The 13,632-nt window shown below is 40.1% G+C and overlaps 2 protein-coding genes across 3 annotated transcripts; one reads left to right on the top strand and one right to left on the bottom strand.

The window, feature by feature from the left end:
• Positions 1-747: 747 nt before the first annotated feature.
• Positions 748-11,215, bottom strand: LOC117303280 (U4/U6 small nuclear ribonucleoprotein Prp4-like). Of its 2 annotated transcripts, none has more exons than XM_033787439.1 (15): positions 11,116-11,215; positions 10,346-10,510; positions 8,929-9,005; positions 8,118-8,190; positions 7,463-7,584; positions 7,045-7,127; positions 6,035-6,128; positions 5,192-5,286; positions 4,643-4,825; positions 3,525-3,614; positions 3,032-3,154; positions 2,706-2,813; positions 2,432-2,550; positions 2,141-2,181; positions 748-1,851 (listed from the first exon to the last, which is right to left on the bottom strand). In XM_033787439.1, the coding sequence occupies exons 2-15, from the start codon at positions 10,482-10,484 to the stop codon at positions 1,708-1,710; spliced, it is 1,491 nt and encodes a 496-aa protein (XP_033643330.1). In that variant the 5' UTR covers positions 10,485-10,510; positions 11,116-11,215; the 3' UTR covers positions 748-1,707. The 2 variants fall into 2 exon arrangements, with proteins under 2 accessions (XP_033643330.1, XP_033643332.1); XM_033787441.1 differs by lacking the exon at positions 11,116-11,215 and adding an exon at positions 10,825-10,890.
• A 229-nt stretch (positions 11,216-11,444) lies between these two features.
• On the top strand, positions 11,445-12,662 carry LOC117303279 (anaphase-promoting complex subunit CDC26-like). Its single transcript, XM_033787438.1, has one exon. It carries the CDS (start codon positions 11,732-11,734, stop codon positions 12,044-12,046), a length of 315 nt encoding a protein of 104 aa, XP_033643329.1. The 5' UTR covers positions 11,445-11,731; the 3' UTR covers positions 12,047-12,662.
• Positions 12,663-13,632: the final 970 nt, after the last annotated feature.

Below are 13,632 nucleotides of genomic sequence, written 5' to 3'. Positions count from 1 at the left end.
CTATTGGAAACTTTATAAGGTGCACCGAGACCCACGCCTGGATTTTTGTGTGTTATCCTTTAATAATAGGTATTGAGTAATAGGTATTGTGTAAGAGTAGACAAAAATCAAATTTCGTCATGTCTGATGCAATAGTGACTAGTCGCATCTGAAATAGTGTAGTCTTTTATAGTACATGTATCCAACAATGAGGTGGGTAGGATTTGAAACTTTGCATGGTGGAAATTCGATATGGAAAGGTTTGCGGTAACACCATGTTTATGATAATCTCTAAAAGAGTCAGGGTGGTTCTGAAAAGAACCGTTTGGTTTCAACTTGACGTTTCAATCAGTATACTCTGATCGTCTTCTGGAGAAAACAATACGGTGCTCAAGGCACCTCTTAAAAAAAAAGACACCGCTTAGGACGGGTTTTGAAGTTTTTATAAATTATGGGATTGATTTATGTATTGACTCTTTGAAAATGTTATTAACGAAACAGCTCTGCATTTGTGCACAAATGCAATCATGTCTAGTTAGAATTTCTTTTCTAACCTTAACTAAGGAATAAAAATTTCATCTTTAGTGGCAGTATATTTTTGTAGTAAAACAATCGGGTATATAATTCACAGGTGTCGCAACCAGGATTCGAACCCAAACTTTGATGACTCATCAGAATGGAGTTCAATCCAACTATATTAATTTCTTGGCAAATTGCAAGGCAATGAGAACAACTGCATTCGAACTACTCAATAGTCTAACACCACACACTTTTTAAAAATTATTTTATTGACATACAGATGTTTCAATGTATTTTACAGAAAAAGATAATAAAAGTACTACTAACTGTAGAAATTTGTCTTTGTTGAATTTGAATGGACCTTTTTGTGTATTTTTTAAATTGTTTAACAATGTACAAAAAGATAAAATTAATAGGCCAGTTCCCCCCGAAAGGGTAAACTAAAAACAATCTCACTCGCAGCTCACAGTGCACAGGCAGAACCTTGTAATGGCTGACATGATAGTGAAAAAGATTGGAAAAAAAAACGCCAGATTTGCCGGTCGATGCTCAACCAACTGAGTTACAAATATATCTTTGGCAGTCTCTCTCGTTTTTGTCAATATATTGTTCGGGGTCGTAAAAATAACTAACGGGGCCCAAGCCTAAATCTGAAGTCATGGTTGTAAAAAAGGCACTGTTATGACCACTTGCATTGACACTACACACAGAAACCGTCTGCCTATAGTCCGCCATTTTGGAAGTTAAATTGTAAAACAGGTAAACTGACTCCAAAAATGGCACAACCAAGGTTTATTACAGCGATAAAAGTTGGGTGAATTGGCTCAATAGACATGTGAATGCCATTGTGTATGGGTGGCTTGAAGTATCACAAATTGCATTTAACTTAGTTTGGGCGGCGGCCATTTTTCAACCTTTTGTCAATATTCCATGGATACCTACACATACAATACATCATGATTACCAGGCAAAATCGCCAGGCAATGGTCGACTTTAGTCCCTCGCATGAACTTAACCTATGTTGGCATGAGTTTGTGCCTTTCTTTGAAACAGTACTTTTTGTATCAGTGTAACTGGTAATTTTTTATGGTTTCAAGTGGAAGATTTCAAACCTGGCATATCTTGATCCAGTCAAAGGTCAAGGGTCGTTGTGTTGCACTTGAAGCTGGAAGTTCATTGGAGATAGTGCGACCTCCAGTTGTTGGTTCTTTATTCTGACGCCCAGAGCTTGAAGGTTCGGTCGAATGACGCAGTTGCTATGTACTGTTCATTGGTTGATATATCTACTGACATGATCTTGCTGTCGTGACCAGCAAGGGTCATAAGAGGTGACCAGCCGGGATGTGCCCATACCTATACGATAATGGAAGAATCCAGGTTATTAAGGCACCATTACAAAGGGTGGGGACTACATGTTTATGCGGGGGTCGATGGTTCAATTCCCACCAAAGTAGCCTATCTTTTGGCTCTGTGTGTGTACAAAGTGAGCATCAGCTTAAAATCTACCAAGTGTCTCCACACAAATCACCACTTGGTATTAACTAGGCACCAATTGGTTGACCAACTATGTATACACATGAGACCAACCAGACTGGGTAGCCACTAAGTTTGGGCAAAACATAATAGAAACAAAAATACTCACCTTTGCTGTGTTGTCATAGGAACAGCTGATTAAGTAGTCCCCTATACAGAAAAATATGAACAATATTTTGTTTTAAAGTTACAAGTTACAATAGGGGTAATAATTGGTTTTCACTATAAAAACATGCTTAACTAGGGCCCAGTATCATAACGTATGTAAGTACACAAACTTGCTAAGCACGGAAAAATATTGCTTAACAGAAACAGCATACCAGTCAAAATTACATTATGTTTAACTTATTCTGTTTCAGTGTTTGTGACTGGTGCCCCACTCAATTTTTGTCACCCTTACCTTGAAACTTGACCCCTGACACGATGTTATTATGAGCTGGAATGGTGTAAAGACATTTCCGTTGTCTCAGATCCCACAACTTGACCGAATGATCCTCACTCGCTGTTGCCAATTGATACCTAAAAGTAAGTAATCACATTAGAATTATTGAAAGATAATGGAACTGGGGGGGGGGGGGGGGGGGCTTTGGGAGTCATTGCTTATGTGACTTTTTATTATTTGGATGAAACAAAACAGACATTTTTAAAGACACTAACAATTTTGAGAGACTTACCCATTTGGGGAGAAGCTGACATCCAGGACAGACTTGAGATGGCCTTCCATGAACATTATGCATCGTCCTGTTCTAAGATCCCAAATGCGACCAAATGAATCCATTCCACTGTGCACGGGTGAAACAACAACAAATTAACACTTGCTTCTAGCTGGAAATTTTTTGAACAAACAGCAGAGAACAGTTCTAGTTGGTGCATAAATGAGCACTCAGCAAAGACCAAAAGAACCTTTGTTTAAACAAAAACTTCTTGTTATAGTTGGTACATTGACTAGAAACTCAGCAAGGAACAAAAGAACCTTTGACGTAGACATAAATTGACATACCCGGTAGCACACAGTGAACCATCACACTGGAATCCAATGGAATATACTGATCTGCTATGGCCTTCTTGGTGAAGAATTTCATCTTGTGCTTCGAGGTCCCACAAGCGCCATGACATGTCAAAACTATCGATGGGAAGAAACCAACAAGACATAAATTGATGCACATGTTATAAGGATGGTGTCATCGTAGGACAATGTTTCTCGTTATCTAAATTCCCTTTAAAGTAAAAAATAATTACAACAATAAATAATGTAGTTTCAATCTGACATCTCACTTATTATAAAGTTCATACCAGCACCAATCTTCCAGAAAAAAAACGTTTTCTGTCTGAATAGCAAACCCTTCAAATACTATTTTCTTGAATTTTATAGTGTCTCCAGTCAAAATCAGAAAGATAGCATTTAAAGATCGCGCTTCTGCAATCCCACCTCTGCAATTGATAATCTACAGACTGACAGGAAATTGTTTGTGGATACAGCCACCTAGTCTTACCATGTTGTTCCTAGAAATCTCCCGGATGGATGGTAGGCGAGACGAGCTACTCTAGCTGCATGGCCCTCTATGTTGGCAACTGGCTCATCACTATCAAAACATCAATAAGAACATAAATAAGAACACTGGGAAATGGTCACGGTAGGAATGTAAGTGAGACGAGCTGCCTCGCAGCATGGCCCTCTATGTTGGCAACTGGCTCATCACTATCAAAACATCAATAAGAACATAAATAAGAACACTGGGAAATGGTCACGGTAGGAATGTAAGTGAGACGAGCTACCTCGCAGCATGGCCCTCTATGTTGGCAACTGGCTCATCACTATCAAAACATCAATAAGAACATAAATAAGAACACTGGGAAATGGTCACGGTAGGAATGTAAGTGAGACGAGCTACCTCGCAGCATGGCCCTCTATGTTGGCAACTGGCTCATCACTATCAAAACATCAATAAGAACATAAATAAGAACACTGGGAAATGGTCACGGTAGGAATGTAAGTGAGACGAGCTACCTCGCAGCATGGCCCTCTATGTTGGCAACTGGCTCATCACTATCAAAACATCAATAAGAACATAAATAAGAACACTGGGAAATGGTCACGGTGGGAATGTAAGTGAGACGAGCTACCTCGCAGCATGGCCCTCTATGTTGGCAACTGGCTCATCACTATCAAAACATCAATAAGAACATAAATAAGAACACTGGGAAATGGTCACGGTGGGAATGTAAGTGAGACGAGCTACCTCGCAGCATGGCCCTCCTTAATAGCAACTGGCTCATCACGATCACAACAAAGAACACCAATAAAAATTATGGAATGGTGAAGCTAAATGCTTTAGATCGTTGAATGAGGGGGGGGGGGGGGGGGGGGGGGGTAAGGTTAGACTTCAACCAACCACACCCCCTCCCTGGTCCCCACTCAGTACACCACTGCTACATTATAGTGGGAAGACATCTGCTCCAGCAATGCAAAGGTTGTCGGTTTGAATTCTACCAAGAGAAATGCCTGTGGAGTTGTTCACAGCACTCGGGAAAGTACTGGGTAATCCATGATTTGAATGGAAGAAGTTTAACAAAATTCAAGATGGCTATCGCTGGGTATTACTGTTGTTACCTGACTAGATTCCAAAGTTTAACGCTACCATCAGCTGCACAGGATGCCATACAGCATGCTTGATCATCCAGGGATACCGTAGCTTTAGGGTGGAATACAACGGCCCCGATGTTATGATTATGACCTCGGAGTGTTCGGATTCCTTTCAGGTCTGGAACTGACCATAACTTGATTAATCCACTCCTGAAACAAGACAAATATTTAAATACAATTTTTCGCTACACTGATGTGTGATAACCGCTGTATGGCTTAATACTATCAATAGCTGCAGTGGTTCTCACCAAGTAAAGTTTTTATTGTAAGATTGTTTTATTATTACCAATCTATGACCCTACCTTTAAAGGAAATTCTTGAGAATTGTGTGGTACTCAAAATAGTAATGCTACCAAGATTTCACATGAACATTGCTCTCACTGCTGCCACAGAATTCTTGGAGGATGATTCTGTGTAGGCTTTTCTATCCCCTCCCCACCACAACCCACCCTGGAGTGGATGGATAGACATCTTCCCCATACCCCTAAATTTAAACAAGCATGGATGTAGACTTACCACGATGCAGTTGCTAAGATCTGAGAATTTGGACTGAACTGGCAGTACGAGATGGGTCGTGTGTCGCCGATTTGACTCCCTATAGCTGTCAGGGACTGAAAAAAACCCCAACCAAAGTGTAATAAATACCTATTTGGTATACTGTTTACTGAACATTGTTAGAAAGTTGCGGGACAGCCAAGTTGTTTACAGGTAAACCTTACCACTGTAGATGAAATTTTCACAGGTTGTATATATTTTTCTGGTTAACAAGAGGGCGAGAAGTAGACTTTGTATTTTCCAAAACCAAAGAAATACTTCCCCATTAACGGATAGGCTCAACATTACTGAGACTGAAAATCAAAATGCTGACAGATTTGCAAAACTTACATGGTATAAAGATGGTCTATTAAATCGTTGTGGTACCCGCTGCTAAAATATAGAATTCAAACTGCCCCTAGATACTGGGCACTCTCGGTGGTCTAGTTGGTAAGACACTGCTCAAGAAATGCTAAGGTTGTGAGTTCGAATCCCACCTGAGTATTATGCCTGTTATTTTTGGCACTCTCGGTGGTCTAGTTGGTAAGACACTGCTCAAGAAATGCTAAGGTTGTGGGTTCCAATCCCGCTTGAGTAATACGCCTGTGATTTTGTTCACAGAACTAAGGAAAATACTGAGTATAGTGCTAGAGGTTAGTTGTCCGTTTTCCTTTGACTCCAATAACCGATTGATCATAAACTTTCACGGGCTTATTATTTCATGTAAATGTTGGTTTACATAAAGTGCAGTTACTTGTCAATTACCAAGGTCGTCTGTACGCTTCAGTATCAACCCTGGATGGGTTAAATATTTGTTTGACTCACCCTAAGATGACGATGAAGCTCTTGAGTCTTGGCATTCCTCTTGGATTCTGGAATATTCTTATCGAGTCTGGATTCCTGTATCCTCTTCTCTGCCCTGGTGTGATAAAACAAGGTTTATATAAATAGAACCATTTTGAGTTAAACAAACAAAAATTGACCAGAGTGGGACTCGAACCAACGACCTCTGGATTAACGTGCCGGCGCTCTACCAACTGAGCTATCTAGCCCTAGGTTGATGGTCTCCCTATTTTGTCAGTATCTTTGTTCAGGGGTGCCAGTAAGAAGTCATACAACCATTCACTGCCATGTATAAGCTTGGGCGATATCGATTTATTTTATTTACGATATATCGCCGACAATATATCGCGATATTTGATATAATCGCGATTAACATCATCAGTCTTCAAACTCCCAGTGAAAGTTGTAGAAGAGACAGTCATAGCATAAGAGAGGTGTTCTAATGACCTATTCTTCTGGTTTTACTCCAAACCTATGGGGTGCAAGATGTCTCAGCTAGGAAATACATCGCCATATTGCGATACTTGATCGATAGCGCGATATATCGCGATATATCGATATTTCGATTAAAACCAAATCGATCCGATATCGAAATCGTTTCCAAATTAATATCACGATATTCGATAACATCGTGGTATCGCCCAAGCTTAGCCATGTAGCCAGGGATCAAACCCAAATTATGATACAACCTGTTAAGCGGCAGCCAGGGGATCACCGTAAGGGGATGCCACTTTTCTGTTTCAGATATCAATATAAATCGCAAGGGAAACTGACTGGGTAAATTTTTAAATGATTTTGATTTGAACAATGACAAACTTACTAGAGTTGGACTCGAACCAACAACCTCAGATACGACAAAATAGGGAGGCCGCCAACATAGGAATTGATGAAATGAACTAACTCTTCCAATAACCAATGCTGTGCCATCCATTTATAATGTGTTTCCACAAGACACTGTTGTACCATATGAGTACATGTGGATCTTAGCATACCTTGGTAATGAATACTCTGCAATCCATAGTCTAGCTTTCATCAGACTATCCGGTCCCTCGTGGTACCAGGTCTTTTGGTCCTCCTATTTGTGGTAAAAGTAAATTCATTAATCAATAAAGAATTAGTTGGCTTTAGTGCCTTGAGGTCCATGTTTATGATTTCATTTTTGCAATAATCAAACAGTCTTAAGATGTAAAGGAGAAATTTATATTTAATAAAAAACTCCAGCAACGTAGATAACTGTTTGCCAAAACAAATATTTAGGGGCGGATCAATCACCAATAAACTCAAATAACCTATGTATTCTAACTATGCTAAGCCACATTTAGGAGATACAAACAAATTGTAATAAGGACCTTGTAGTAGCACAACAACAAAACAGCACACAACAAAACAAACAAAAGCAAAATGTTTTACCTCTTTCTTTTTCTCTTTCGCAATTTCTTCAATTTGATGTCGGCTGAAATCATCGTCTCCAGCGACAGCAAGCAATTGACGCAACCTCTCCCTTCTGTCGGCCTTATCCTCTCCAAACAAGCCTGAACAATTAAAGAAGAATTTTGTTTTACACCCTGCCAGGTGGTCTTTTTCTCAGAACTACGGAAAGCAAAGAGTATGCTAAGCTCAATACACATCAGTGTATGGGTGGGTAACAATTACTCTCTTTATAATTATACCGGATGCAAAACTAACATTTATTAAATCGTTGCAGTACCAGCTGCTAACACATAGGATTCAAACTGCCTAGCAATGAAGGTTGTTGGTTTGAATCTCACACGAGTGATTTGCCTCTGGATCTTTTCACAGAACTCGGGAAAGTACTAGCTAACATCTGGGGTGGATTTCACAAAGAGTTAGGACTAGTCTTATTTCGAGTGAGGATGAGTTGCTCATTCTTACATAGGACTAGCCATACATTTTTTGTATCTCCTAGGACTTGCCCTAAATTAGGACTAGTCCTAACTCTTAGTGAAATCAGCCCCTGATCTATTAAATGGCGTCTCTGAAAAAATGTATCTTGTACCGCATAGCCTCTACTGAAATTTCCTAAAGAAAACATTAAGAGACTCACATATTGGTGCCCCTCTCTGTCGTAGCTGAGCTTTAACCACTGCATCATCGGTAGAAACAGTGATCTGACGAAGCTGTATAAAATAATAATTATAATGAGATTATTGATAATGGGCATTTATAATGCGCTGGTGTCCCATCTTAAGACGCTCCTAGCGCAGCTACACAGTAGAAGGATACACAATAGAAGAATGGAATGTGGCCGAGAGGTTAAGAGCACCGAACTCAAACTCTGGTGTTTCTGATCAGCAGAGTGTGGGTTCGAATCCCCAACCAAGACTCTAGTGTCCTTAAGCAAGACGCTTAACCATTGCTTCGTCCTTCGGATGGGACGTAAAGCCGTTGGTCCCATGTGTTGTGTAACGCATGTATAAGAACCCTGTGCACTTATCAGAAAGAGAAGGGGTTCGCCCCGGTGTTCCTGGCTGTGGCTGCTGGATGAGCCGTAGCACCTTGTAAACCCCTTTAAGGGGCTAAATAATTGGGTTTCAGAATTCATCACTGCAATAAACTTTCCTTCTGAGAGTTTGTACATACTCAGTGCCTTGAGTACCTTGTTTGGTAGATACGTGCGCTATATAAGACTTTGTTATTATTATTATTAATATTATGTTTATTCCCTGGTTTATGCAGTCCTCACTATGTGAATCTTGAGGGCAACACCATCAACTTTGAAGCAGTGTGCATTTTGCACAGTGCTTCATGAGCAAACTCTAGCCCTGAACCAAGGTTTGGAAAGTTTTTATTTTATTTTATAGTTTTAATTATCCATCTTTTGTCTCAGGAATTTTTCAAAGAGTCGTCAAACTTACCTTTTTTCTTCTTTCAAATTCAGCAAGAAGCTCCAGTCGCTGTTCGCTGACGTGCTCCTCAAGGTCAAAGGTGTCACCTGAAGAAAAAGTATATAATAGTTGAGTGAAGAGAAGGAGCTACTATAGCCCTGGTAGGACGTCAGTCAGTGCTACTGCACTGACGTCCTGGGTATAAAGGTTCTTTACAATGCGAACACAAATTTGACTACAATTTTCTGAATTTTTTACTTGATTTGAGAAGTTGAAATTCCGTTCATATATTCATAGTGTCCCTCACTATATTTTCAACGAGTTTACAGCTAACAAATATATCCATGGAAGAAATTATTTCCGAAAATATGTCGAAGTTCTGCACTGGCGATGTTGATCATCGTATACCACTGGATAGTGTGAGCCCAAGTGCGCATGGCGCCAAGTGCAGCGCGTTGTCTTACCGCTATTCGCCGTCAACTGGGTAGGTGCCATCAAATCACCTTCAACTCCTCCAATACACATTTAAAATCCAGGAGGCATAAAACTGGAAAACACTACACCTCAAATAGAATTTTTAAAAGGTTCAGGTTGAATTTCGGTTACAAAGTGAGTTTTTTTCTTAAAAAATATTTATAAGCAGCAAAGCCGTCTGCCGCCATCTTGCTTTTTCACATGGCTTCTTCTTGTCATATAGACGGACAACAGAGGGCGCTTTCCTGCGCGCGTATATTTTTTTCCTAGGACAGATGAGGCCACTTAGCATGCGCCAATTTAACGGCCTCATCTGTCCTGGGAAAAAGATACGCTTCCAGCACATGGAGTCTTGGCACAAGACGTCTATGCTCGGTATACTATGTACTGCGCTTTGTGTAAATTGCTCGCTGACTATTATCCATCTGCTTAGTGAGTGGTTGACGCAAGTTGATGGCGCCGCCAGTGATCAGTGCAAGAAAGTGTTTACACGGAAGTTAGTGCACGACGTGGGAATGGAAAACGTAAATTTCAATTTTCTTTTCACAAAATATTAACACCAAAGGAGACAATTCAACAATTTTAAATAAAGCGGGCTTGGAGTTCCAACTACAAGGAACATGTGAGTAAAAGTTCAGACTCCCAACTTAGGTATTTTTGAAAAATGTTCGCAATGGTACGGGACCTTTATACCCTGGACTCCGTCGCGTTGCATGCAACGGAGGAGTCCAACCTGGGCTAGAGCTATTACTGCTTTCTTTGAAGAGCGTTCAAATGTTGACTTCAAGTCTGGCCATTGGGTATCAAAATATACTATCAAATAACACAAATGAGATAATCTTCTCTTGGTGCTTGGCTTGCTCAAATCAAAACAAAATCACATGATAAACTCTGTAGAAAGCTCTTTCTTAAATTCTGGTCCAGTAAACATAAATTTCGAGCCCTGTTTTTTGTCTTCTCATTTAAGACTTACCAGACGAGACGCTAATGTTGCCAGCTTCGGTTCCGGCCTGGAAGGATCCCTTTGAAGTTTCCTCTCTTAGCCTGTCCTCCAGTGTGCCATAATGAATTTTCTGCCTCTTAAAGACGGGGGTAGCCTCGTCGTCAGACATTCTGAGAGCTTTAGTTATAACTTACCCTAGGAAAAACAGAAATGAAATCTGTTAGTAACTTGCAACTTTTAAGGATAAATCTTAAATAAGTATAAATAAGGATGTGTAAGTTGGCGGGGCTTGCCTTAGTGGTTTCATTTGCATGTCTTTATTTGATTGGACTGCTAATTTATGACCTCTCATTAAAGTTTAGACCCAGTTACTGGGCACAGACTCCTTTTTCTCCAGTCGCACTTAGTACACTAGGATAATGACAATTTTGAAAACTACAAGTATGACCGATAATGAAAAATTAAGAACAACATGGATGGAGTACAGCGCCCCAGTAACTGGGTCTTACCCAACATATGTCTTTTATTTTTAATACTTAAATCATAATAATATTAATTATTATGAACGAACTCAGCCTCGATGTTTTCAGAACACCCGCTCAGATCAACAGCGCCCGCAGCGTGCTGGCTGTGTCGTCTGTACGACGTGTGTCATATTATTATTATTATTATTATATTGTCACAGACCGACCAAACAAACATTACAAAGTTATTTTAACAAAACATTGACCACACAAATATGACAATAGTCAATAGGAATAACACAAACATTCATATATATTATAGCGTTATACTCACACGTTTACTTGAACAGTGGTCCCTTCACCTGAGAGAAAAACTGAATGAAATAGGATTGAAAACTCAGAAACGTTTCGAAAACATGTTACTTGCATTCATGGAGAGCGCCATGTTTTACTTATATCCTGTTTCACTCAAAATCTGTGCTCCTTTCATTTCGTTTTAAAAATGTTTATTAAAGAAGTAAATAATTTCTATGAAATTAAACGGAAAATTTATAATACAATTATTGTTTTAATAATATGCTGCAAATGTTTGAAAATATTTATTATTAGAGGTTTCAAAAGTAAAATGTTTTCGGGTAATGGTTTGTTTTCGTACTCACGATGATCGACCTCCACGGTTATTTTCTGCTCAGGAACGATGTCAATCAAACGACGTGGGGACGTTGTAGCGCGCGCAGTGTAACAACTACTGCTGTTTCATGTCAATACACACTGCATTTGAGAGAGAGTACTGAACAATATCATCCATCCATGCACAAACCACATATAATTAGGAAGGAGGAAAAGACACTACCACCAGCTAAACAACTGTTAAAGATTATATGTCTTTGGAGAACATTGGTCCTAAATTCAATTCGGAGTTGGAAATCAAGGACACATTAATCTTTTCAAAATGATCAGGAGGGGTCCAACACGAATCGCTCTCAAAATCGATGACATCTCGGAGTTCGACAATTTCAAGAAAGAACTCGAACAGCAAAGGAGAGAAAAACAACAGGGTTCGGGAGGAGACATGCAAGGGGTGGAAATTCAAAGTGACGTCACGTCCACTACTACACAGTGGGAAACCCAGGCTAGTCTACTCGGAACCACAAAGGACCTCGATGCCAAAGCCAGACAACAGAGGATTCAACAGCGGATTGGTTTTGACCCCCGACCTGCACCTTCGACCTCAAGTCGCATCGGGGAACTCCGTGGAGGGGAATGAACCACGTGGGCAGCAGCAGGCACGCTGCACCTTTAACATTTGAGTCATTTGACGAAGACGAGTCGGAACACTTTTATGAAAGTCGAAAAACTGCGGTGGGAGATCTGCTATGGACTGACTGCAAAGACTGGACACAAAGATGCGTTCTGGCCATCCATTTCAGTCTGGACATGTCAACAAAAACAAATGAAAATACCACATGCCTCCCCCCCCCCACCCTCCCCCACCATCTCCACTATTATTGCAGTACTACCAGAAGGAATATCCTCAATCTTAGTTGATGAAAATTTCTGCCCCATCAAAGATAGGTCGTCGCTTCATCACACAACTGCTGCAGAAACCCTCTTCAAAATGGGCATAATTCAAAGTTGACATTCTTGATAGACGTCTTGAAGACTCCTCTAAGCTCTTCTTAGACTCCACCATCATATTTGAAGTTGTGGAAACTTCCAAGCTTCTTGTGATATTACCAAAAGGTGGAATGCCAGTGACTCAACATTCTTCCAAAATTAATGTGATACTTGTTTTGCCATTTAATATGGCAGGCCTGATACTTCACGGAGGCAACGGAGGCGATTGCCTCCGTTTCCCCTTGCCATTGCCTTGGTGCCCTTGAAATGCTCCAGTAGAAATGTTCAATTTCCTCATAGGGTGCCCTTTGCCAAAGAGTAAATGCCTTGGTGCCCTTGCCCTTACAAAAACGAAGCATACAGCCCTGATATGGACAGGCCTGGGGCCGATTTCACAAAGAGCTAAAATTGATCACAACTATGGTGGTACTGAAAATTTGTCTTACGATGGATTTTATTGCTTTGTGAAATCGAGCCCTGATCAGTGATGCCATGGAGGCATTGTATGCATTGGAGCCCCTTGAAATGTGTCGGTAGAAAATAAAACTTCCCTTGCTCATTAATTGGAAGTGGTATTAGGAAAACTGCCTTTCACTTACAAGAACAAAGTGTCGGACTTATACGAGGCTAAAAACTGGTTTACTTGCAGTTGGAACAATATGCAGGCTTCGACTTTGCTCTTGAAGGGCACAGCAATTTTCCTCCTGTGAGGACACTTGCCATGACAAAAATGTAAATTTGTATTGGGACTTTGCAGAGGGCACCACAGCAAAAGCACAGGGCACCTGGGGCCGATTTCACAAAGCAATAAAATTCATCCCAAGACAAATTTTCAGTATCACCATAGAGATTTGTATTGTGACATCACACTTTACTTAGCAACTACGATTGATTTGAAGTTACGATCAATTTGAGACCTTTGTGAAATCGGCCCCAGGGCAATTGTTGTGGGTATCCATGCATATGTCACTAGTTGAGCCAAGATAAATAATTTGAACCAATTTATCTCTGAATTCCCAGGAATGGACACGTACTTGTTAAATAGAAATAAAAGTTGTGGAATGTAGATAATTTTATAGAAGAAGCTGTAAACAAGTTTTCATAACATTCAGTGTCCGAATAATTATGTGTTTGTGTTTGGCAGTTGTTTGTTTAACAACAATGTGCTGTTAGTTACAAAATAAATCAAAAGGAACAGAACATTTGAAGAATAAAGTTTGATTTTGATATTCACCA

This window comes from Asterias rubens, chromosome 19, assembly GCF_902459465.1.
Source record: "Asterias rubens chromosome 19, eAstRub1.3, whole genome shotgun sequence".
NCBI lineage: Eukaryota > Metazoa > Echinodermata > Asteroidea > Forcipulatida > Asteriidae > Asterias > Asterias rubens.
Note: the sequence above shows the minus strand (reverse complement) of the source record. Positions and strands in the feature narration are given on the sequence as shown.